Raw genomic sequence first — 27,663 nt, 5'->3', positions numbered from 1 at the left:
GACTGAGTGGCAAACTGTTTCTTACCTGAGCAGGTGAGTCCAACAGCATAACCAGGTAGGCAGGTGTTGTTTTTTCTGTCTGAGGTGTCACAGTCCAGGAGAAGGGACTCATTGCCTTTACACTGGAACTCTTTATCCCAGGTCTGACCCTCACCTTCTCCATAGAGCCCCCCCTGTAGAGCTGTAGGAGCCCCACAGCCAAGCTCCCTACAGACTACCTCTGCATCCTGCCGGTCAAAGTCAGCTTCACACACTGAGGCCCAGGACTGATTGGACTTCACCTCCACTCTCCCAGAGCAGAGACCAGATCCATCCACAAGCCGCACAGACTCTGGAGAAAAAGAGTTGGTTGAACATTCAATCAGTTTTGTTGATGACACTGTCAATGACTAAACACAAATATGTTGGATAAAAGATTGTAGTTTGCTATGTTTGATACTGTAAGAGGTAGAAATGGGTTCTTAGTCACTCAGGATCGGGTTGGGAATAATGCAGGCAGGAGACAGGAATAAGTTCACTTCACTTTATAGAAAATAAACAGCTGGACATCCATCAGGCAGCTTCACTTCAGTACCATCTGAACTACAATGATCTGCCCATGAACATCTCCCATAAACCAATATGACAAACACAAATATAATGTTTAAATACATCTGACATCTCTCCCTCTATTTAAATGAAATAAAAACACATAAAACATGATACATGGTAATATTGTATAATGTATAAAGAAATCTGTCAATATGACCAGTCTCTTACCTGAACAGGTCACATGATGATAATATCCACGATTACAGACAGTACGTGCTCCTGTGATGACACACTGTCCAATAGAAGACTCATCTCCACTACACATACTATATATTGTGACTATTCCTCTTCCCGTTTCAAACTGAGGTCCTCTAGATTCAGCTACAACATTCCCACAGTTCAGCTCTTTACACAACATCTTAACCTCTTTCATCATGCTCCACCACCCATAACATTTACTTAACCACTCTCCTTCATAGAAGACTTCCACTGTCCCAGAACAGGAAGTGGTCCCATTCACCAGTCTGACTGAGTATTCAGCTGTAAACAGCAGAGAGGAAAACACAGTGGTGAGGACAGATGATGACAGTGATTCTGTTATTCTAACAGCAGTGATGCTTTGTGGTTGACAAGTATTAGTAGTTCCATAAAACATTACTTGTTATTGGGTTTTAGAATGGTTTGTATGGACACATTGATTTCTCCATGTGGGATAATAAAGTTGACTAATTAATATTGAACTGCTATAATCACTGTAGATTTATAATCTACCTACCTGGTGGACTGACGCTTTGATTCTGGAGATCTGAGGAGACAGAGAGAGACAGAGGACAAAGAGAGAGAAAGAGAGTGAGAGAGAGAGAAAGAGACAGAGAGAAATAAATGAGAAAGGGAGGAGTCAGAGGAAGAGAGAGACAGAGGTTAAATGAACATCAACATGACCTTTCATGATGTGATGGGGAAGACAGGCTTATCGTTGGTATGGGGCAACAACACCCATTAGTACATACACTATATATACAAAAGTATGTGGACACCCCTTCAAATTAGTGGATTCTATTTCAGCCACACCCCTTCCTGGCAGATGTATAAAATCATTCACTCCGCTATGTAATCTACATAGACAAACATTTGCAGTAGAATGTTCTTAATTAAGAGCTCAGTGACTTTCAACATGGCAACATCATAGGATACCACCTTTCCAAGTCAGATCGTCAAATTTCATAATCCCCCAACCTCTCCTCTTATCCCCCTCTCCTCCTCTCCCTCTTTGCCCCCTGTTCTCTTCTCTTCTCCCCCTCCTCTCTCTCTTCTCCCCCTCCCTCACCCCCTCTTCTAACCTTCTCGTCTTCTCCCCTCTTCTCCATTTCCCCTCGCCTCCCCCTCACTCTCATCTTCCACACCAAACATTCTGATTTGTTTTAATGAACACTTTTTATGACATTAAATTAACCTTCAACTACAGTATATATGAAGGGATGATTGTCATTGTTACATTATATAGGCTACAGGAAGTTATATTCTTCCATTGTAAATAACAGGCTCTCCCACCATCAACAATCATCAGGTCTGCTTGCGGATGAACAGAATGTCTTGGAAAGACAGACCTTTAGACCTCATAGTTCTGTGCAATACATTGTTGATTATTTATTATTTAAACCTTCGTTACAAGTTGGGATTTAGATGTATCACTTTAGTTCAATTCCCTTGACATTTGTACTTCTACTTTTTGTACACACATAGCCGGCTGGCTGAGAGGGCCCTATAGGAGCCATCTGGCTGAGAGGGCCATAGAGTAGCCGGCTGGATGAGAGAGTCTGGCTGAGAGGGCCATAGAGTAGCTGGATGAGAGGGCCCTATAGGAGCCATCTGGCTGAGAGGGAGTAGCCATGAGAGGGCCCTTGTGTAGCCGGCTGGATGAGAGGGCCCTATAGGAGCCATCTGGCTGAGAGGGCCATGAGAGGGCCCTAGGAGCCATCTGGCTGGCCATGAGTAGCCGGCTGGATGAGAGGGCCCTATAGTCTGGCTGAGAGGGCCGAGCTGGCTGAGAGGGCCCTAGTGGAGCCGGCTGGCTGAGAGGGCCATGGCTGAGAGGGCCATCAAAACTAGCTGGCAGAGAGGTCCCTAGTGGAGCCAGCGGCTGGGAGGCCCCTAGTGGAGCCATCTGGCTGAGAGGGCCCTAGTGGAGCGTTCTGGCTGAGAGGCCCCTAGTGGAGCTAGCTAGTTGTGCAAGTAAATGTAGTTGAATTTGTCTGAGGTACTTTTTTTCATGTATATTTTACAGTGTATTGACCTGTACGGCCTGTATATACAGGGGGTACCAGTACAGAGTCAACGTAGAGGCTATATACAGCGGGTACCAGTACAGAGTCAATGTGGAGGCTATATACAGGGGGTACCAGTACAGAGTCAATGTGGAGACTATATACAGGGGGTACCGGTACAGAGTCAATGTGGAGGCTTTATACAGGGGGTACCAGTACAGAGTCAATGTGGAGGCTATATACAGCGGGTACCAGTACAGAGTCAATGTGGAGGCTATATACAGGGGGTACCAGTACAGAGTCAATGTGGAGGCTATATACAGGGGGTACCGGTACAGAGTCAATGTGGAGGCTATATACAGGGGTACTGGTACAGAGTCAATGTGGAGACTATATACAGGGGGTACCAGTACAGAGTCAATGTGGAGGCTATATACAGGGGGTACCAGTACAGAGTCAACGTAGAGGCTATATACAGCGGGTACCAGTACAGAGTCAATGTGGAGGCTATATACAGGGGGTACCAGTACAGAGTCAATGTGGAGGCTATATACAGGGGTACTGGTACAGAGTCAATGTGGAGGCTATATACAGGGGTACCAGTACAGAGTCAATGTGGAGGCTATATACAGGGGTACCAGTACAGAGTCAATGTGGAGGCTATATACAGGGGGTACCGGTACAGAGTCAATGTGGAGGCTATCATGTGGAGGCTAGGGGGTACCGGTACAGAGTCAATGTGGAGGCTATATACAGGGGGTACCGGTACAGAGTCAATGTGGAGGCTATATACAGGGGGTACCGGTACAGAGTCAATGTGGAGGTTAAATACAGGGGGTACCAGTACAGAGTCAATGTGGAGGCTATATACAGGGGGTACAGAGTCAATGTGGAGGCCGGGGGTACCAGTACAGAGTCAATGTGGAGGCTATATACAGGGGGTACCAGTACAGAGTCAATGTGGAGGCTATATACAGGGGGTACCAGTACAGAGTCAATGTGGAGGTTAAATACAGGGGGTACCAGTACAGAGTCAATGTGGAGGCTATATACAGGGGGTACCGGTACAGAGTCAATGTGGAGGTTAAATACAGGGGGTACCAGTACAGAGTCAATGTGGAGGCTATATACAGGGGGTACCAGTACAGAGTCAATGTGGAGGCTATATACAGGGGGTACCAGTACAGAGTCAATGTGAAGGTTATATACAGGGGGTACCGGTACAGAGTCAATGTGGAGGTTAAATACAGGGGGTACCAGTACAGAGTCAATGTGGAGGCTATATACAGGGGGTACCAGTACAGAGTCAATGTGGAGGCTATATACAGGGGTACCGGTACAGAGTCAATGTGAAGGTTATATACAGGGGGTACCAGTACAGAGTCAATGTGGAGGTTAAATACAGGGGTACCAGTACAGAGTCAATGTGGAGTATATACAGGGGGTACCAGTACAGAGTCAATGTATATACAGGAGTCAATGTGGAGGCTATATACAGGGGGTACCACCAGTACAGAGTCAATGTGGAGGGGGACTATATACAGGGGGTACCAGTACAGAGTCAATGTGGAGGCTATATACAGGGGGTACCAGTACAGAGTCAATGTGGAGGCTATATACAGGGGGTACCAGGAGGCTACAGAGTCAATGTGGGCTATATACAGGGGGTACCAGTACAGAGTCAATGTGGAGGCTATATACAGGGGGTACCAGTACAGAGTCAATGTGGAGGCTATATACAGGGGGTACCAGTACAGAGTCAATGTGGAGGCTATATACAGGGGGTACCAGTACAGAGTCAATGTGGAGGCTATATACAGGGGTACCAGTACAGAGTCAATGTGGAGGCTATATACAGGGGGTACCAGTACAGAGTCAATCAATGTGGAGGCTATATACAGGGGTACCAGGTACAGAGTCAATGTGGAGGCTATATACAGGGGGTACCAGTACAGAGTCAATGTGGAGGCTATATACAGGGGGTACCAGTACAGAGTCAATGTGGAGGCTATATACAGGGGGTACAGAGTCAATGTACAGAGTCAATGTGGAGGCTATATCAACAGGGGGGGTACCAGAGTACAGAGAGTCAATGTGGAGGCTATATACAGGGGGTACCAGTACAGAGTCAATGTGGAGGCTATATACAGGGGGTACCAGTACAGAGTCAATGTGGAGGCTATATACAGGGGGTACCAGTACAGAGTCAATGTGGAGGAGGCTATATACAGGGGGTACCAGTACAGAGTCAATGTGGAGGCTATACAGGGGGTACCAGGAGTCAATGTGGAGGTACCAGTACAGAGTCAATGTGGAGGCTATATACAGGGGAGTCACCAGTGGAGGCTACAGAGTCAGAGTCAATGGGAGGCTATATACAGGGGGTACCAGTACAGAGTCAATGTGGAGGCTATATACAGGGGTGGAGGCTACCAGTACAGAGTCAATGTGGAGGCTATATACAGGGGGTACCAGTACAGAGTCAATGTGGAGGCTATATACAGGGGTACCAGTAGTACAGAGTCAATGTGGAGGCTATATACAGGGGGTACCGGTACAGAGTCAATGTGGAGGCTATATACAGGGGGTACCAGAGTCACAGAGTCAATGTCAAGAGTCAATGGGAGGCTATATACAGGGGGTACCAGTACAGAGTCAATGTGGAGGCTATATACAGGGGGTACCAGTACAGAGTCAATGTGGAGGCTATATACAGGGGGTACCAGTACAGAGTCAATGTGGAGGCTATATACAGGGGGTACCAGTACAGAGTCAATGTGGAGGCTAAATACAGGGGGTACAGAGTCAATGTGGAGGCGGGGGTACAGAGTCAATGTGGAGGCTATATACAGGGGGTACCAGTACAGAGTCAATGTGGAGGCTATATACAGGGGGTACCAGTACAGAGTCAATGTGGAGGCTATATACAGGGGGGGTACCAGTACAGAGTCAATGTGGAGGCTATATACAGGGGGTACCAGTACAGAGTCAATGTGGAGGCTATATACAGAGTCAATGTGGAGGCTATATACAGGGGGTACCAGTACAGAGTCAATGTGGAGGCTATATACAGGGGGTACCAGTACAGAGTCAATGTGGAGGCAGAGTCATATATATACAGGGGGTACAGAGTCAATGTGGAGGCTATATACAGGGGGTACCAGTACAGAGTCAATGTGGAGGCTATATACAGGGGGTACCAGTACAGAGTCAATGTGGAGGCTATATACAGGGGGTACCAGTACAGAGTCAATGTGGAGGCTATATACAGGGGGTACCAGTACAGAGTCAATGTGGAGGCTATATACAGGGGGTACCAGTACAGAGTCAATGTGGAGGCTATATACAGGGGGTACCAGTACAGAGTCAATGTGGAGGCTATATACAGGGGGTACCAGTACAGAGTCAATGTGGAGGCTATATACAGGGGGTACTGGAGTCAATGTGGAGGCTATATACAGGGGGTACCGGTACAGAGTCAATGTGGAGGCTATATACAGGGGGTACCAGTACAGAGTCAATGTGGAGGCTATATACAGGGGTACCAGTACAGAGTCAATGTGGAGGCTATATACAGGGGGTACCAGTACAGAGTCAATGTGGAGGCTATATACAGGGGGTACAGAGTCAATGTGGAGGCTATATACAGGGGGTACCAGTACAGAGTCAATGTGGAGGCTATATACAGGGGGGGTACCAGTACAGAGTCAATGTGGAGGCTATATACAGGGGGTACCAGTACAGAGTCAATGTGGAGGCTATACAGAGTCAATGTGGAGGCTATATACAGGGGGTACCAGTACAGAGTCAATGTGGAGGCTATATACAGGGGGTACCAGTACAGAGTCAATGTGGAGGCTATATACAGGGGGTACCAGTACAGAGTCAATGTGGAGGCTATATACAGGGGGTACCGGTACAGAGTCAATGTGGAGGCTATATACAGGGGGTACAGAGTCAATGTGGAGGCTACAGGGGGTACCAGTACAGAGTCAATGTGGAGGCTATATACAGGGGGTGGAGTCAATGTGGAGGCTATATACAGGGGGTACCAGTACAGAGTCAATGTGGAGGCTATATACAGGGGGTACAGAGTCAATGTGGAGGCTACAGAGAGTCAATGTGGAGGCTATATACAGGGGGGGTACCGGTACAGAGTCAATGTGGAGGCTATATACAGGGGGAACACAGAGTCAATGTGGAGGCTATATACAGGGGGTACCGGAGTCACAGAGTCCATGTGGAGGCTATATACAGGGGGTAGAGTCCATGCCAGAGTCAGATGTGGAGGCTATATACAGGGGGAACCGGTACAGAGTCAATGTGGAGGCTATATACAGGGGGTACTGGTACAGAGTCAATGTGGAGGCAATAAATACAGGGGGAACTTTAGAGTCAATGTGGAGGCTAAATACAGGGGGAACCGGTCAGAGTCAATGTTTCGGGTCACCGTGTCAAGGTAATTGACATGTTTCAAGCAGACCACCATAGTCCCTGTGCCCAAGAAGACAAAGGTAACCTGCCTAAATGACGCCTGACTCATATCCGTAGCCATGAAGTTCTTTGAAAGGCTTGATTTTGCTCACATTAACACCATAGTTATAAAAACATAAAGGCTAAGGAAAAAAAAACAAATGCAAAAACAAATGTAGAAACGTATTCAAGAAAGAGCCCGTGTAATATGTTATAAAAATTTTGCGAACTGGATGGAATAATTAACAAATAATTTTTCAATCTTCAAGATAGAATTTCTCCCAAATGTATTGAACCTTGTTACAAATGATGGAGTCACACATGATTCACCGAATGATATTTAGAAAGAGGAAGTGAAGTACTTTAAGAATATGTTTTCGTTTCAGAGGAATAATAATATAAAATTAACAGCTGTACAGAAAAAGGCCAAATTATCAGTATTTAAAGCCTTTAAAAACTCCAGCCTGGAAGATATACTTTATCAGCATTAAAGAAGTCCAGGAAAACTCCAGGCCTGGAGGGCCTACCAGTGGAGGTTATACCAAACCTTTTAGATATACTCAGAGGACCGTTATCAGCATTAAAGCCTTTAAGTCCAGGAAAACTCCAGGCCTGGAGGTTATACCAAACCTTTTAGATATACTCAGCCTATCAGCATTAAAGCCTTTAAGTGGAAAACTTATACCAGTGGAATACCAAACCTTTTAGATATACTAGATTATATTAAAGCTTTAAGTCCAGGAAAACAGAGGGAGGTTATACCAAACCTTTTAGATATACTCAGAGGACCGTTATCAGCATTAAAGCCTTTAAGTCCAGGAAAACTCCAGGCCTGGAGGGCCTACCAGTGGAGGTTATACCAAACCTTTTAGATATACTCAGAGGACCGTTATCAGCATTAAAGCCTTTAAGTCCAGGAAAACTCCAGGCCTGGAAAAGGTTATACTTTTAGATATACTCAGAGGACCTGGAAAGGGCCTGGAGGGCCCAGTGGAGGTTATACTTTTATATACCAAACCTTTCAGCATGAGATATTCTCAGAGGACCAAACCTTTTAGATATTCTCAGAGGACCGTCATCAGCACGATATAACCACTCCTATATAAATGGTAGATTATCAGATACTCAACAAGAAGGTCTGATTTCATTATTACTGAAACAGGATCCAAGTGGTTAATATAAAGATCCAGTCCATTTAAAACATTGGAGGCATCTTACACTTCAGTGTTGTGATGCAAAAATCCTAGCTGCCAGTGGAGGTTTTAGATATACTCAGAGGACAAGCCTTTTAGATATTCTCAGAAAATGCTTGACGCATAACATTTTAAAAGTATTGTCATATATTATTCATCCTAATCAGACAGGTTTTTTACATGGACGATACATTGGAGATAATATAAGACAAGTCCTGGAAACAATAGAACACTATGAAATATCGGGGACACCAGGCCTGGTTTTCATAGCTGATTTTGAAAAGGCTTTTGATAAAGTATGACTGGAGTTTATATATAAATGCCTAGAATATTTCAATTTTGGGGAATCTCTTATAAAATGGGTTAAAGTTGGCCTCCCGGGTGGGGCAGTGATCACAAAAAAATGCAAATTTTACATTACCGTGTAGTATACCAATAAACTAACTAACGAACTAACTAACTAACTAACTAACTAACTGTCACGACTTCCGCCGAGGTCGTCCCTCTCCTTGTTCGGGCGGCGTTCGGCGGCAGACATCTCCGGTCTTCGGGATGGAACGACAGGGCCCTGGGGGTCTCGATCAGTTTCACCTCGAGAGTAATGGGCAGGTGGAGAGAGAGAACCAGGATGTGGGTAGGTTTCTGCAGTCTTATTGCCAGGACTGGCCGGGGGAGTGGGTGGCGTTCGTGCCCTGGGCCGAGATGGCTCAGAACTCACTCCAACACTCCTCCACTCCTCCACTAACCTCTCCCCCTTCCAGTGCGTACTGGGGTACCAGCCTGTTCTGGCGCCTTGGCATCAGTGTCAGACCGAGGCTCCTGCGGTGGATGACTGGTTCAGATGCGCAGAGGAGACATGGGACGGTGCCCATGTTTACCTCCAGAAGGCCGTGTTGATCCAGAAAACCAGCGCAGACCGTCACCGCAGTGAAGTCCCGGTGTTCGCACCGGTGGACCGGGTCTGGCTCTCAACCCTCCACCTGCCCCTCCACCTGCCCTGCCAGAAGCTGGGTCCGCGATTTGTGGGGACATTTAAAGTCCTGAGGAGGGTGAACGAGGTATGTTATAGATTACAGCTTCCCTCTGATTATCGTATTAACCCCTCGTTCCATGTGTCTCTCCTCAGGCCGGTGGTGGCTGTTCTGCTCCAGGAATCTGAGGTGCGGGAGGTTCCTCGGCCCCCTTTGGACATTGAGGGGGCCCCGGCGTACATCGTTCGTTCTATCCTGGATTCGAGGCGTCAGGTGGGGGGCCTTCAGTACCTTGTGGAGTGGGAGGGGTACGGCCCGGAGGAGAGGTGCTGGGTTCCGGTTGCAGATGTTTTGGATCCTGAACTGCTGCGGGAGTTTCACCATCTCCGCCCGGATCGCCCTGCGCCTTGTCCTGCGGGTCGTCGTCGAGGCCGGTGTCGGCGCACCACCAACTTTCTTGCCATCGCCGCTCCATTTTTCATATAATTTGTCAATTTGTCTGTCTGTCTTGTTTCCATACACACCTGGTTTTCATATATCAATTTGTCTGGTCTTGTTTCCATACACACCTGGTTTTCATATATCAATTTGTCTGGTCTTGTTTCCATACACACCTGGTTTTCATATATCAATTTGTCTGGTCTTGTTCCATACACACCTGGTTTTCATATATCAATTTGTCTGGTCTTGTTTCCATAGACACCTGGTTTTAATTTCCCCAATCAATCTACTTGTATTTAACCCTCTGTTTCCCATCATGTTTTGTGTGTAATTGTATCATGTGGTGTTAGATTACGCGCTTTACTTTTATGTTCCGTGTTTTGAGCGTGTTTGATTTATGTAGTGCTCTCGTTTTTGGGGCCTGTTCATTATACTCTGCTCTCCTGCACCTGACTTCGCCTCCAATACACCATTAACAGATACAATATTCCCAGCTCTGCAGACTCTGCTGTGAGGCAGTCATTAGATCATTTATTTTGTTATTGTCCATATGTAGCTCGTTTTTGGTCACAGGTCCAGGAACGACTGAAGAATTGTAACATTTGTCTAGAACTAACACTGCAGATAGCTGGGTAATTTACTGGGTAATTTGAAAAGCCACAGTCAATCAATCAATAATATAATAATTATTTTAGCAAAAAAAAATATTTTTGAGAATAGAAAGGTTCAGTACTTTTGTGAAGCATCACAGCACAGTTGAAAATATATGGCAAATAGGAAACCAAAATGGATGGTATTAAAACCTGTCTAGGAAAGACGTTCCGCTAGTGGAACCCCACAACAACATTCTGCTGAAAAGGCAGCGCACAAAATTCAAAAGTATTTTTTAGAAATGTAACTTTCACACATTAACAAGTCCAATACAGCAAATTAAAGACAAACATCTTGTTAATCTACCCATCATGTTCGATTTCAAAAATGATTTACAGTGAAAGCACAACATATGATTATGTTAGGTCAGAGTCAAGTCATAAAAACACACAGCCATTTTCCAGCCAAAGAGAGGAGTAACAAAAAGCAGTAATATAGATAAAATGAATCACTAACCTTTGATGATCTTCATCAGACGACACTCATAGGACATCATGTTGCACAATACATGTTTATTTTGTTTGATGATGTGCATATTTATATACAAAAATCTCAGTTTACATTGGCGCGTTATGTGCAGTAATGTTTTGATTCAAAAACATCCAGTGATTTTGCAGAAATACTCATAATAAGCATTGATAAAAGATGCAAGTGTTATTCACAGAATTAAAGATAGACTTTATCCTCTATGCTACCACTGTGTCAGATTTTAAAAAAACTTTACGGAAAAAGCATAATCTGAGAACGGCGCTCAGAGCCCAATCCAGACAAAGAAATAGCCGCTATTTTGGCGTCAACAGAAGCTAGAAAAAAACACTATAAATATTCACCTACCTTTGATGATCTTCATCAGAAGGAACTCCCAGGAATCCCAGTTCGACAATAAATGACTGATTTGTTCCATAAAGTTCCACAAAGCCCATCAGTTAGCCACTTGTTGTTAGCGAGTTCAGCCCAGTAATCCATCTTCATGAGGAGCGAGCACTTCCTCCAGACAAAAACTCAAAAATTTCCGTTACAGGTCGTAGAAACAAATCAAATGATGAATGCAATCCTTCTTTAGGATGTTTTTAACATTAATCATCAATAAGGTTCCAACCGGAGAATTTCATTGTCTGAAGAAAAGCATTGGAACGAGAGAGTATGCTCTTGTGACCGCGCGTCATGAGACCGAGGCTCTCTGCCAGACCACTCACTAAAATAGCTCCTATGAGCCCCTCTTTTATAGTAGAATCCTAAAACTAGGATCTAAAGACGGCGATATCTAGTGGAAGCCCTGGGAAGTGCAACCACATCCATAACTATCAGGGATTTGAATCGGCGCTGTGAAAATCGATTTCTCACTTCCTGTTTGGATTTCTTCTCAGGTTTTTGTCTGCCATATGAGTTTTGTTATACTCACAGACATCATTCAAACAGTTTTAGAAACTTCAGAGTGTTTTCTATCCAATACTATTAATAATATGCATATATTAGCATCTGGGACAGAGTAGGAGGCAGTTCAGTTCGGGCACGCTATTCAACCAAAAGTGAAAATGCTGCCCCCTATCCCCAAAAAGTTTTAAGAGATATATGGGATGGGTTGAATGGAGCTGAAGGGTGGGACTAATAACAAGATAACCAATGTAAAACATATGGGGTCTGTAAAATGTATATAGGTTCAGACATTTTTGAAATAGCATAGTTACAAATACAAATCAAACTGGATGGACATCAGAAATAGAGGAAGGACTAAAAACAAGCAAATTAAAACAATTGTAAAATAGATTGTGTCTGTAAAATGTGTATAAGATGTATAAACTGAAGGTAGAAGCCTAAGTATGATTGTTTATTAGTTTACTCCAATTGGGGGAAGGGTGGTAGGGTTTGGGGGGAATAATAAAGGTATATTCTAAAAAATATGTATATCTATATAGGTATGTATATGTATATATGTGTGTATCTATATAGGTATGTATATGTATATATGTGTGTATGTATATGTATATAGGTATGTGTGTATATCTATACTATATAGGTATGTATATGTATATATATATCTATGTGTATGTATATATGTGTATATCTATACAGGTATGTATGTATATGTGTGTATGTATATATACAGGTGTGTGTATGTATATATATCTATACAGGTATGTATATATGTGTGTATATCTATACAGGTGTGTGTATGTATATATGTGTATATATACAGGTGTGTGTATGTATATATGTGTATATCTATACAGGTGTGTGTATGTATATATGTGTATATCTATACAGGTGTGTGTATGTATATATGTGTATATATATGTATGTGTGTGTATGTGTATATATATAGGTATGTGTATGTATATATGTGTATGTATATATCTATATAGGTATGTACATGTATATATATATATATATGTGTGTATGTATATCTATATAGGTATGAATATATGTGTGTGTATGTATATCTATATAGGTATGTATATGTATATATGTGTATATCTATATAGGTATATATATATATATATATATGTGTGTGTATGTATATCTATATAGGTATGTGTATGTATATATGTGTGTATGTATATCCATATATACAGTGGGGCAAAAAAGTATTTAGTCAGCCACCAATTGTGCAAGTTCTCCCACTTAAAAAGATGAGCGAGGCCTGTAATTTTCATCATAGGTCCACTTCAACTATGACAGACAAAATGAGGGAAAAAAATCCAGCAAATCACATTGTAGGATTTTTAATGAATTTATTTGCAAATTATGGTGGAAAATAAGTATTCGGTCACCTACAAACAAGCAAGATTTCTGGCTCTCACAGACCTGTAACTTCTTCTTTAAGAGGCACTCTCTGTCCTCCACTCGTTACCTGTATTAATGGCACCTATTTGAACTTGTTATCAGTATAAAAGACACCTGTCCACAACCTCAAACAGTCACACTCCAAACTCCACTATGGCCAAGACCAAAGAGCTGTCAAAGGACACCAGAAACAAAATTGTAGACCTGCACCAGGCTGGGAAGACTGAATCTACAATAGGTAAGCAGCTTGGTTTGAAGAAATCAACTGTGGGAGCAATTATTAGGAAATGGAAGACATACAAGACCACTGATAATCTCCCTCGATCTGGGGCTCCACGCAAGATCTCACCCCGTGGGGTCAAAATGATCACAAGAACGGTGAGCAAAAATCCCAGAACCACACGGGGGGACCTAGTGAATGACCTGCAGAGAGCTGGGACCAAAGTAACAAAGCCTACCATCAGTAACACACTACGCCGCCAGGGACTCAAATCCTGCAGTGCCAGACGTGTCCCCCTGCTTAAGCCAGTACATGTCCAGGCCCGTTTGAAGTTTGCTAGAGAGCATTTGGATGATCCAGAAAAAGATTGGGAGAATGTCATATGGTCAGTTGAGTTTTTTGGTAAAAACTCAACTCGTCGTGTTTGGAGGACAAAGAATGCTGAGTTGCATCCAAAGAACACCATACCTACTGTGAAGCATGGGGGTGGAAACATCATGCTTTGGGGTTGTTTTTCTGCAAAGGGACCAGGACGACTGTAAAGGAAAGAATGAATGGGGCCATGTATCGTGAGATTTTGAGTGAAAACCTCCTTCCATCAGGAAGGGCATTGAAGATGAAACGTGGCTGGGTCTTTCAGCATGACAATGATCCCAAACACACCGCCCGGGCAACGAAGGAGTGGCTTCGTAAGAAGCATTTCAAGTTCCTGGAGTGGCCAAGCCAGTCTCCAGATCTCAACCCCATAGACAATCTTTAGAGGGAGTTGAAAGTCTGTGTTGCCCAGCAACAGCCCCAAAACATCACTGCTCTAGAGGAGATCTGCATGGAGGAATGGGCCAAAATACCAGCAACAGTGTGTGAAAACATTTGACCTCTGTCATTGCCAACAAAGGGTATATAACAAAGTATTGAGATAAACTTTTGTTATTGACCAAATACTTATTTTCCACCATAATTTGCAAATAAATTCATAAAAAATCATACAATGTGATTTTCTGGATTTTTTTTCTTATCATTTTGTCTGTCAAAGGCGAGGTGTACCTATGATGAAAATGACAGGCCTCTCATCTTTTTAAGTGGGAGAACTTGCACAATTGGTGGCTGACTAAATAGTTTTTTGCCCCACTGTAGGTGTGTGTATGTATATATGTGTATATCTATATAGGTATGTGTATGTATATATGTGTGTGTGTATATCTATATATGTGTGTATGTATATATGGTGTGTGTATCTATATATGTGTGTATCTATATAGGTGTGTATGTATATGTGTGTATATCTATATAGGTGTGTGTATATATATATGTGTGTATCTATATATGTGTGTGTCTATATAGGTGTGTATGTATATATGTGTATATCTATATAGGTGTGTGTATGTATATATCTATATAGGTGTGTGTATCTATATATGTGTGTATGTATGCATATGTGTATGTACGTGTATGTATATGAATATATATATTTTCCCCAAAAAGATATGCGGGATTGGAAATGATGCAGACAATTACATTGATGGAAGCAACAATATTTCCGCAATATTAAGCTGATCCACCTCTAAAAACAATATTATAATAATGGACAAAAGGAACACCTATGTGACAATTCAATTCATTGATTACAGCTCAACGTTCAACACCATAGTGCCCTCAAAGCTCATCACTCACTAAGGACCCTGGGACTGAACACCTCCCTCTGCAACCGGATCCTGGACTTCCTGACGGGCCGCCCCCAGGTGGTAAAGGTAGGTAACAACACATCCGTCATGCTGATCCTCAACACTGGAGCCCCTCAGGGGTGCGTGCTCAGTCCCCTCCTGTACTCCCTGTTCACCCACGACTGCATGGCCAGGCACGACTCCAACACCATCATTATGTTTGCAGATGACACAACAGTAGACCTGACCACCGACAATGACGAGACAGCCTATAGGGAGGAGGTCAGAGACCTGGTCGGGTGGTCCCCTTCGGCTTCCTAGTGCACAGGGACTATGGTGGTCTGCTTGAAACATGTAGGTATTACAGACTCGGTCAGGGAGAGGTTGAAAATGTAATTGAAGACACTTGACAGTTGGTCCGCACATGCTTTGAGTACACGTCCTGGTAATCCGTCTGGCCCAGCGGCTTTGTGAAAGTTGACCTGTTTAAAGGTTTTGTTCATATCGGCTGCCGAGAGCGTGATCACACAGACATCTTGTGACAGTTTCTGAGATCTGTTTTGATAATGTAAGGTATTGATGAGGGAGAAAGGAAACCGCACACTGCTCTTGATAGTATCACTGATCTTAAATAAGCTTTACGGATCGGCCTCACGGCCTTCGTCAGGGCTTTTGTGTAAGGTATTAAGCTAATGTAAGGTATTTAGGTAATGTAAGGTATTTAGGTAATGTAAGGTATTAAGGTAATGTAAGGTATTAAGGTAATGTAAGTAATGTAAGGTATTTAGGTAATATAAGGTATTTAGGTAATATAAGTATTAAGGTAATAAGGTATTAAGGTAATTAAATTAAGTAATGTAAGGTATTTAGGTAATATAAGGTATTAAGGTAATGTAAGGTATTAAGGTAATGTAAGGTATTAAGGTAATGTAAGGTATTAAGGTAATGTAAGGTATTCAGGTAATATAAGGTATTAAGGTAATGTAAGGTATCAAGGTAATGTAAGGTACATTTACATTTACATTTAAGTCATTTAGCAGACGCTCTTATCCAGAGCGACTTACAAATTGGTGCTTTCACCTTATGACATCCAGTGGAACAGCCACTTTACAATAGTGCATCTAGGTCTTTTAAGGGGGGAGGGGAGAAGGATTACTTTATCCTATCCTAGGTATTCCTTAAAGAGGTGGGGTTTCAGGTGTCTCCGGAAGGTGGTGATTGACTCCGCTGTCCTGGCGTCGTGAGGGAGTTTGTTCCACCATTGGGGGGCCAGAGCAGCGAACAGTTTTGACTGGGCTGAGCGGGAACTGTACTTCCTCAGTGGTAGGGAGGCGAGCAGGCCAGAGGTGGATGAACGCAGTGCCCTTGTTTGGGTGTAGGGCCTGATCAGAGCCTGGAGGTAGTGAGGTGCCGTTCCCCTCACAGCTCCGTGAGGCAAGCACCATGGTCTTGTAGCGGATGCGAGCTTCAACTGGAAGCCAGTGGAGAGAGCGGAGGAGCGGGGTGACGTGAGAGAACTTGGGAAGGTTGAACACCAGACGGGCTGCGGCGTTCTGGATGAGTTGTAGGGGTTTAATGGCACAGGCAGGGAGCCCAGCCAACAGCGAGTTGCAGTAATCCAGACGGGAGATGACAAGTGCCTGGATTAGGACCTGCGCCGCTTCCTGTGTGAGGCAGGGTCGTACTCTGCGGATGTTGTAGAGCATGAACCTACAGGAACGGGCCACCGCCTTGATGTTATTTGAGAACGACAGGGTGTTGTCCAGGATCACGCCAAGGTTCTTAGCGCTCTGGGACGAGGACACAATGGAGTTGTCAACCGTGATGGCGAGATCATGGAACGGGCAGTCCTTCCCCGGGAGGAAGAGCAGCTCCGTCTTGCCGAGGTTCAGCTTGAGGTGATGATCCGTCATCCACACTGACATGTCTGCCAGACATGCAGAGATGCGATTCGCCACCTGGTCGTCAGAAGGGGGAAAGGAGAAGATTAATTGTGTGTCGTCTGCATAGCAATGATAGGAGAGACCATGTGAGGTTATGACAGAGCCAAGTGACTTGGTGTATAGCGAGAATAGGAGAGGGCCTAGAACAGAGCCCTGGGGGACACCAGTGGTGAGAGCACGTGGTGAGGAGACGGATTCTCGCCACGCCACCTGGTAGGAGCGACCTGTCAGGTAGGACGCAATCCAAGCGTGGGCCGCGCCGGAGATGCCCAACTCGGAGAGGGTGGAGAGGAGGATCTGATGGTTCACAGTATTGAAGGCAGCCGATAGGTCTAGAAGGATGAGAGCAGAGGAGAGAGAGTTAGCTTTAGCAGTGCGGAGCGCCTCCGTGATACAGAGAAGAGCAGTCTCAGTTGAATGACTAGTCTTGAAACCTGACTGATTTGGATCAAGAAGGTCATTCTGAGAGAGATAGCGGGAGAGCTGGCCAAGGACGGCACGTTCAAGAGTTTTGGAGAGAAAAGAAAGAAGGGATACTGGTCTGTAGTTGTTGACATCGGAGGGATCGAGTGTAGGTTTTTTCAGAAGGGGTGCAACTCTCGCTCTCTTGAAGACGGGAGGGACGTAGCCAGCGGTCAGGGATGAGTTGATGAGCGAGGTGAGGTAAGGGAGAAGGTCACCGGAGATGGTCTGGAGAAGAGAGGAGGGATAGGGTCAAGCGGGCAGGTTGTTGGGCGGCCGGCCGTCACAAGACGCGAGATGTCATCTGGAGAGAGAGGGGAGAAAGAGGTCAGAGCACAGGGTAGGGCAGTGTGAGCAGAACCAGCGGTGTCGTTTGACTTAGCCAACGAGGATCGGATGTCGTCGACCTTCTTTTCAAAATGGTTGACGAAGTCATCTGCAGAGAGGGAGGAGGGGGGGGAGGGGGAGGAGGATTCAAGAGGGAGGAGAAGGTGGCAAAGAGCTTCCTAGGGTTAGAGGCAGATGCTTGGAATTTAGAGTGGTAGAAAGTGGCTTTAGCAGCAGAGACAGAGGAGGAAAATGTAGAGAGGAGGGAGTGAAAGGATGCCAGGTCTGCAGGGAGGCGAGTTTTCCTCCATTTCCGCTCGGCTGCCCGGAGCCCTGTTCTGTGAGCTCGCAATGAGTCGTCGAGCCACGGAGCGGGAGGGGAGGACCGAGCCAGCCTGGAGGATAGGGGACATAGAGAGTCAAAGGATGCAGAAAGGGAGGAGAGGAGGGTTGAGGAGGCAGAATCAGGAGATAGGTTGGAGAAGGTTTGAGCAGAGGGAAGAGATGATAGGATGGAAGAGGAGAGAGTAGCGGGGGAGAGAGAGCGAAGGTTGGGACGGCGCGATACCATCCGAGTAGGGGCAGTGTGGGAAGTGTTGGATGAGAGCGAGAGGGAAAAGGATACAAGGTAGTGGTCGGAGACTTGGAGGGGAGTTGCAATGAGGTTAGTGGAGGAACAGCATCTAGTAAAGATGAGGTCGAGCGTATTGCCTGCCTTGTGAGTAGGGGGAAGGTGAGAGGGTGAGGTCAAAAGAGGAGAGGAGTGGAAAGAAGGAGGCAGAGAGGAATGAGTCAAAGGTAGACGTGGGGAGGTTAAAGTCGCCCAGAACTGTGAGAGGTGAGCCGTCCTCAGGAAAGGAGCTTATCAAGGCATCAAGCTCATTGATGAACTCTCCGAGGGAACCTGGAGGGCGATAAATGATAAGGATGTTAAGCTTGAAAGGGCTGGTAACTGTGACAGCATGGAATTCAAAGGAGGCGATAGACAGATGGGTAAGGGGAGAAAGAGAGAATGACCACTTGGGAGAGATGAGGATCCCGGTGCCACCACCCCGCTGACCAGAAGCTCTCGGGGTGTGTGCGAGAGCACGTGGGCGGACGAAGAGAGAGCAGTAGGAGTAGCGGTGTTGTCTGTGGTGATCCATGTTTCCGTCAGAGCCAAGAAGTCGAGGGACTGGAGGGAGACATAGGCTGAGATGAACTCTGCCTTGTTGGCCGCAGATCGGCAGTTCCAGAGGCTACCGGAGACCTGGAACTCCACGTGGGTCGTGCGCGCTGGGACCACCAGATTAGGGTGGCTGCGGCCATGCGGTGTGGAGCGTTTGTATGGTCTGTGCAGAGAGGAGAGAACAGGGATAGACAGACACATAGTTGACAGGCTAGAGAAGAGGCTACGCTAATGCAGAGGAGATTGGAATGACAAGTGGACTACACGTCTCGAATGTTCAGAAAGTTAAGCTTACGTAGCAAGAATCTAATTGACTAAAATGATTAAAATGATAGAGTACTGCTGGGGTAGGCTAGCTGCGTTGTTGACACTACCCTAATCAAGTCGTACCGTTGAGTGTGAAGTTTCTACAATGCTGCTTAGGTATTTAGGTAATGTAAGGTATTAAGGTAATGTAAGGTATTTAGGTAATATAAGGTATTTAGGTAATATAAGGTATTAAGGTCATGTAAGGTATTAAGGTAATGTAAGGTATTAAGCTAATGTAAGGTATTAAGGTAATGTAAGGTATTAAGGTAATATAAGGTATTAAGGTAATGTAAGGTATTTAGGTAATGTAAGGTATTAAGGTCATGTAAGGTATTTAGGTAATATAAGGTATTAAGGTAATGTAAGGTATTTAGGTAATTTAAGGTATTTAGGTATTTAGGTAATGTAAGGTATTTAGGTAATGTAAGGTATTAAGGTAATGTAAGGTATTTAGGTAATTTAAGGTATTTAGGTATTTAGGTAATGTAAGGTATTTAGGTAATGTAAGGTATTAAGGTAATGTAAGGTATTAAGTTATTGACATTTTCAGGGTTAGTAAAATAACATGCAACTGGAAGCAGACAGTAAATATCTGTCTCAAAGCAGGACAATGATGTGATCACCTGTAAATGTACTTTACTGTAGTCTAACTGTCCATCTGGGGACAGGCACTAATGTCAGTTAAGTTGTGATGGCGTCATGCATCTGACTGTTGTATATTCAGTGTGCCAATGATTGATTGTATCTGTCTCTATGTAAATGAATAAGAGTATATTTGATGTATCTTTTTAATATTGGTATTATGTTAGAGTAGGAGAAGGGGGAGTGTAGATGCCAGAGGTCTGTGACCTGAGTCAAGCTCAACAGGCCTGTTGCTACACGTCAGGAAGAGAGAGAGAATGAGAGAGAAAGGAGGGGGTGGGAAGGGCAGAGGAGAGAGTAGTGGAGAGAGAGAGAGTGGGGAAGGGGACAGAGGAGAGAGTAGTGGAGAGAGAGAGGAGGGAAGGGCAGAGGAGAGAGTAGTGGAGAGAGAGAGGAGGGAAGGGCATTGTAGAGAGTAGTGGAGAGAGAGAGGAGGAGAGGGCAGAGGAGAGAGAGAGGGGGAAGGGCAGAGGAGAGAGTAGTGGAGAGAGAGAGTGGGGAAGGGGACAGAGGAGAGAGTAGTGGAGAGAGAGAGAGGGAAGGGCAGAGGAGAGAGTAGTGGAGAGAGAGAGGAGGGAAGGGCATTGTAGAGAGTAGTGGAGAGAGAGAGGAGGAGAGGGCAGAGGAGAGAGAGAGGGGGAAGGGCAGAGGAGAGAGTAGTGGAGAGAGAGAGGAGGGAAGGGCAGAGGAGAGAGTAGTGGAGAGAGAGAGGAGGGGAGGGCAGAGGAGAGAGTAGTGGAGAGAGAGAGGAGGGGAGGGCAGAGGAGAGAGTAGTGGAGAGAGAGGGGGAAGGGCAGAGGAGAGAGTAGTGGAGAGAGTGAGGGGGGAAGGGCAGAGGAGAGAGTAGTGGAGAGAGAGAGGAGGGGAGGGCAGAGGAGAGAGTAGTGGAGAGAGAGAGGAGGGGAGGGCAGAGGAGAGAGTATAGTATATAATGAGCACCCAGATGCTGCGTATTCAACACAATAATATCAGACAGACCAGCTGGCCCGTGTTGACTACTATGTTGCAATATGAATATTCTCAGAGTTGTCTTGTTGATACTAAATGTTTCAGTTTCTCTGAGCCGCCTCATTTGTTTATACAATGTTTCAATATTATCAGATACACCTTGTTGATGCAATGCTTCAGTATTCACAGAATGTTTCCTTTCCCTGGTGAATAATGCAGACAGGCAAATACAAAATGAGCTGGGTGCAGACATCATTAGGAACATCTCTGAATGCAGAGCAACCATTTTGTTTGCACATGAGACAATGACACTGTCATAGTACACAATACGAACCGCTCCTCAAGGGTGACTTCACATACAGTGGGGAGAACAAGTATTTGATACACTGCCGATTTTGCCGGTTTCCCTACTTACAAAGCATGTAGAGGTCTGTATTTTTTTTATCATAGGTGCACTTCAACTGTCAGAGACGGAATCTAAAACAAAAATCCAGGAAATCACATTGTATGATTTTTAAGTTATTCATTTGCATTTTATTGCATGACATAAGTATTTGATCACCTACCAACCATTAAGAATTCCAGCTCTCACAGACCTGTTAGTTTTTCTTTAAGAAGCCCTCCTGTTCTCCACTCATTACCTGTATTAACTGCACCTGTTTGAACTCGTTACCTGTATAAAAGACACCTGTCCACACACTCAATCAAACAGACTCCAACCTCTCCACAATGGCCAAGACCAGGAGGCTGTGTAAGGACATCAGGGATAACATTGTAGACCTGTACAAAGCTGGAATGGGCTACAGGACAATAGTCAAGCAGCTTGGTGAGAAGGCAACAACTGTTGGCGCAATTATTAGAAAATGGAAGAAGTTCAAGATGACGGTCAATCATCATCGGTCTGGGTCTCCATGCAAGGTCTCACCTCGTGGGGTATCAATGATCATGAGGAAGGTGAGGAATCAGCCCAGAACTACACGGCAGGACCTGGTTAATGACCTGAAGAGAGCTGGGATCACAGTCTCAAAGAAAACCATTAGTAGCACACTACGCCGTCATGGATTAAAATCCTGCAGCGCACGCAAGGTCCCCCTGCTCAAGCCAGCGCATGTCCAGGCCCATCTGAAGTTTGCCAATGACCATCTGGATGATCCAGAGGAGGAATGGGAGAAGGTAATGTGGTCTGATGAGACAAAAATAGAGCTTTTGGTCTAAACTCCATTCGCCGTGTTTGGAGGAAGAAGAAGGATAAGTACAACCCCAAGAACACCATCCCAACCGTGAAGCATGGAGGTGGAAACATCATTCTTTGGGGATGCTTTTCTGCAAAGGGGACAGGACGACTGCACCGTATTGAGGTGAGGATGAATGGGGCCATGTATCGCTAGATCTTGGCCAACAACCTCCTTCCCTCAGTAAGAGTATTGAAGATGGGTCGTGGCTGGCGACAGCCCCGAAACCTGAACGATCTGAAGGTCTGTATGGAGGAGTGGGCCAAAATCCCTGCTGCAAACCTGGTCAAGAACTACAGGAAATGTATGATCTCTGTAATTGCAAACAAATGTTTCTCTACCAAATATTAAGTTCTGCTTTTCTGATGTATCAAATAATTATGTCATGCAATAAGATGCTAATTAATTACTTAAAAATCATACCTACATATTACAGTAGTGAGGCTATATACAGTAGCGAGGATATAACATTAGCAAGGCTATATACAGTGGTGAGGCTGTAGCAATAATGAGGCTATAACAGTAAAGAGGCTATAACAGTATTGAGGCTATAAGATTAGTGTGGCTATAACGGTAGCGGGGCTATAACAGTAGTGGGGCTATATACGGTAGTGAGGCTATATGCAGTAGTGAGGCTATATACAGTAGCGAGGCTATATACATTAGTGAGGCTATAACATTAGCTGGGCTATAACATTAGCTGGGCTATAACATTAGCTGGGCTATAACATTACCTGGGCTACAACAGTAGTGGGGCTACAACAGTAGTAGGGCTATAACAGTAGTAGGGCTATAACAGTAGTAGGGCTATATACAGTAGTGAGGCTATATACAGTAGAGGGGCTATAACAGTAGTGGGGCTATAACCGTAGTGGGGCTATATACAGTAGTGAGGCTATAACAGTAGTAGGGCTATAACAGTAGTAGGGCTATAACAGTAGTAGGGCTATAACAGTAGTGGGGCTATAACAGTAGTGGGGCTATATACGGTAGTGAGGCTATAACAGTAGTGGGGCTATATACGGTAGTGAGGCTATAACAGTAACGGAGCTATAACAGTATTGAGGCTAGATACAGTAGTGAGGCTATATACAGTAGTGGGGCTATAACAGTAGTGAGGCTATATACAGTAGTGTGGCTATAACAGTAGTGGGGCTATATACAGTAGTGTGGCTATAACAGTAGTGTGGCTATAACAGTAGTGGGGCTATAACGGTAGTGGGGCTATAACGGTAGTGGGGCTATAACAGTAGTGGGGCTATAATGGTAGTGGGGCTATAATGGTAGTGGGGCTATAACAGTAGTGGGGCTATAACAGTAGTGGGGATATATACGGTAGTGAGGCTATAACGGTAGTGAGGCTATAACAGTAACGGAGCCATAACAGTATTGAGGCTAGATACAGTAGTGAGGCTATATACAGTAGTGTGGCTATAACAGTAGTGGGGCTATATACAGTAGTGGGGCTATATACAGTATTGAGGCTATAACAGTAGTGAGGCTATAGACAGTAGTATATACATGTGAAGTGGGGGCGAATGAGAGGGGATTGAGTAAGGTCTCTCCCAGAGTGCCACGAGCTGACCATGTGAGAGTTAGCTTGAGTTCCATTGCATTTCTGAAGACAAAGGAATTCTCCGGTTGGAACATTATTGAAGATAATCCTAAAGATTGATTCTATACTTTGTTTGACATGTTTCGCAAGACTGTAATGGAACTTTTTGACTTTGTCTGCTCCTAGTGATTGCGCATCATGAATTTGGAATACTGCGCTAAACGGGCTATCAAAAGGAGGTGTTTGGACATAAAGGATGAACTTTATCGAACAAATCAAACATTTATTGTGGGATTCCTGGGAGAGCATTCTGATGAAGATCATCAAAGGTAAGTGAATATTTATAATGCTATTTCTGATTTCTGTTGACTCCAACATGGCAGTTATCTGTTTGGCTTGATTTGTTGTCTGAGCGCCGGGGAGAGAGTTGAGTTATTGACTATACTGGTGGGGGTCAGGGAGAGAGTTGAGTTATTGACTATACTGGTGGGGGTCAGGGAGAGAGTTGAGTTATTGACTATACTGGTGGGGGTCAGACTGGTGGGGGTCAGGGAGAGTTTGAAATATTGACTATACAGGTGGGGGTCAGGGAGAGAGTTTAGTTATGTACTAGACTGGTGGGGGTCAGGGAGAGAGTTGAGTTATGTACTAGACTGGTGGGGGTCAGGGAGAGAGAGTTTAGTTATGTACTAGACTGGTGGGGGTCAGGGAGAGAGTTGAGTTATGTACTAGACTGGTGAGGGTCTGTCGTCCAGTCTGCCCTGTTAGCAGTAGTGGTGCGTGTGTAAAATCACTGGCGAAGCCAACCTAGAAAACAAATGGGTTGTGATAATTGCGTTGTTTGCTCTGTAACCTATTCATTTATAAGCCTAAATGGCGAGACAATAAGAAGACACAGCAGCAGGATAAATTTGTCACCATTGTTTCATCACAAAACCAGAGAGCAACATCTGTCCTGTGAAGTCCACAAAACATATTACCTGTAACAAACAGTTACATGACCTACAGCAGGTCAAGCAAGGTCATGTTTCTGACTACTAAACAACTATTGATTTAGAACCACAGAGTTACAGCAAGTCACAGAGATAACAGGAGCTGCCTCCACTATTCCAGCACCATTTCCACTTCAACATTTCAACATCATCAAATCACCTCTGCTTAGACTAATACAGTGACAACTAAACATGTCTGAAAATGATTATGTCCAATCAACGTCCTCTGAATATGATGTGGCTGTCCATGGTATTGATTTCTCTGTGTGTGTGTGTGTGTGATGACGTTTTGGCTTGTGATGTGATTGGTCTGAAGCCAAATCCAAACTGGCTTCCCTTTACACTTTTTTTGTGGTTTAGCCAGGACCAATCACAGCTGAGCTCACTCAGTTTAGCTCAATGCTGATTGGCTATTAATTTATTCATTTCATTTTATCAAGGTAGGCCAAATGCTCGTTGGCTTCTCTTGCATTCAATGCTATGGTCAAAAACAATGTCAAACTCTTTCTGACCAGACAGCATCAGATAGATACGCTACACAAACTGAGACTGACTGGCACTGTTTTGTTCGCTCAGATGATTTTTCTGGTGTGATACATTCAGCATCTTGAGAATTGAAGGACATTTTTGAAACACAGAGAGACCAAATATAAAATAAACACAAATCTTTCCTCTGCATCCAGGAATACAAGCCACTGCTGGGCGTTCTGGATTAAACTTCATACAGAGGAGGTCTGAATAAAGACAATCGGAAGTTCAAGGGAGACTTGTGGATTTTGGTGATAAGGCCCTTTAGCTACTTCCCAGATCAGCTTGTGGATATCATGTTTATGTCCCCGTGTCCAGTATCAAGGCATTTAGAGGTAGTTCACATAAAGGGCCTCATTGCCAACATCCTGAAGTATTCCTGTAAGTCTTTGTCCTATCAGCATTCCTGTAAGTCTTTGTCCTATCAGTATTCCTGTAAGTCTTTGTCCTATAAGTATTCATGTAAGTCTTTGTCCTATAAGTATTCATGTAAGTCTTTGTCCTATAAGTATTCATGTAAGTCTTTGTCCTATAAGTATTCCTGTAAGTCTTTGTCCTATCAGCATTCATGTAAGTCTTTGTCCTATCAGTATTCCTGTAAGTCTTTGTACTATCAGTATTCCTGTAAGTCTTTGTCCTATCAGTATTCCTGTAAGTCTTTGTCCTATCAGTATTCCTGTAAGTCTTTGTCCTATCAGTATTCCTGTAAGTCTTTGTCCTATCAGTATTCCTGTAAGTCTTTGTCCTATCAGCATTCCTGTAAGTCTTTGTCCTATAAGTATTCCTGTAAGTCTTTGTCCTATAAGTATTCCCGTAAGTCTTTGTCCTATAAGTATTCCTGTAAGTCTTTGTCCTATATGTGTAAGAGTTGTTCATTTGTTAGACTACTGGTTGAAGATGCAACACAATATTGATAATTGAATTACTCTTTGATCTAGTTCAGTCTTATCAATCACTTAAACATACAGCATGTAATAATGATCTCTTACATAGCTTGATGACTGGGGGCATTTTAGATTATTTTTTGTTCTGTAAAGAGACGGCTAGAAGGGTCATGGGTCATTAGATTGTTGTCCTGTAAAGAGACGGCTAGAAGGGTCATAGGTCATATTAGATTGTTGTAAATAGAGACGGCTAGAAGGGTCATATTAGATTGTTGTTGTAAATAGAGATGGCTAGAAGGGTCATAGGTCATATTAGATTGTTTGGAAATGTAGGAAATTAGCTTTCAATTCCCGAAAACATTCTAAGGTTATGTAAAAACCAAAGTTGCTCCCCTTGGTCGAGCCATAGGCTAGTGCACCCCTTGGGGTCCCGAGGACCAGGTTTGGGAATCCTTGTTCTGGTCATGCGTCTGTGACACAAGTTTACCACCTAGTGGCCATAAGAGGAACTACCCTGTCAGTGTGTTTTTTCTGCTGGATCAAAACAACACCTGACCTGCAAACATGATATGATTCATGTGTGATCATTTTGCAGATAATTTTGCTTATTTTAGCCTAAATTCTCGATACAAGTGAGGTAAGATAAAATAGTAAGATGTCTAACCAAGACATTGTCTAGTGCACTGGCAAATAATGGCAGATCATGTTGCTGACTTTAACATAAAACAGGCTTGAAACAGGTCAGAATATCTTAAAACAAATCAACTTGATTTTCTGGGTAAGATAAATGAACTAAAAACAAGTCAATACATTTTCTGGGAAAGTGAGACTGACTCAAAACAAGTCCTTTTAACTTTATTGTAACTCCAGGTAAGATTCTTACCTGAATTCTGAGTCTTTGAGTCCTCCAGTTGACTTTGAGTGACAGCCTCTCTCTTTTCCACTCTCTGTTCCACCACCATGTCTCTCAGCTCAGCCCAGAGGTCAGTCTGTCCATCTGCCTTTCCGTCTGCTGGTGTTTTGACCTCGAATTCTGTCTTGAAATCTACAGCTTTAGTGACCTCTACCCCTTGACCTTTGGTGACTCCTAGTCCACACAGGCAGAGGAGCAACAGTAGAGGAACGACAGAGACAGACTTCTGCATCTTCATATCACAATCACAGCTTGCTAATGGAACTGGAGGTCTGAAAATTGCTTACCGTTATATACACACGGATTCAGAATTCACCCATCCCCCTAGTCATGTTACAACACTAACCTAGTCAAGCCTGACTCCTCCTCCTGACTCCTCCTCCTCACCCATCCCCTAGTCATGTTACAACACTAACCTAGTCAAACCTGACTCCTCCTCCTCACCCATCCCCTAGTCATGTTACAACACTAACCTAGTCAAACCTGACTCCTCCTCCTCACCCATCCCCCTAGTCATGGTACCACACTAACCTAGTCAAGCCTGACTCCTCCTCCTCACCACTTGGTTGCT

At 44.3% G+C, this 27,663-nt stretch overlaps 1 protein-coding gene across 1 annotated transcript in view; it reads right to left on the bottom strand.

Annotated features, from left to right (window-relative positions):
- Positions 1-27,393, bottom strand: part of LOC135570267 (CD5 antigen-like) — a 28,579-nt gene extending 1,186 nt beyond the window's left edge. The window contains exons 1-4 of the mRNA XM_065016385.1: positions 27,063-27,393; positions 1,307-1,336; positions 760-1,071; positions 26-331 (exon numbers count right to left, since the gene is read on the bottom strand). Of these exons, the coding sequence (XP_064872457.1) occupies positions 26-331; positions 760-1,071; positions 1,307-1,336; positions 27,063-27,330 (916 nt within the window). The 5' untranslated portion in view covers positions 27,331-27,393. The remainder of the gene's footprint in view (positions 1-25; positions 332-759; positions 1,072-1,306; positions 1,337-27,062) is intronic.
- Between the last annotated feature and the right edge of the window lie 270 nt (positions 27,394-27,663).

Source organism: Oncorhynchus nerka, unplaced genomic scaffold (assembly GCF_034236695.1).
Source record: "Oncorhynchus nerka isolate Pitt River unplaced genomic scaffold, Oner_Uvic_2.0 unplaced_scaffold_1002, whole genome shotgun sequence".
NCBI lineage: Eukaryota > Metazoa > Chordata > Actinopteri > Salmoniformes > Salmonidae > Oncorhynchus > Oncorhynchus nerka.
The sequence above is the reverse complement of the archived record's forward strand: the minus strand, read 5'-3'. Positions and strand labels throughout refer to the sequence as shown.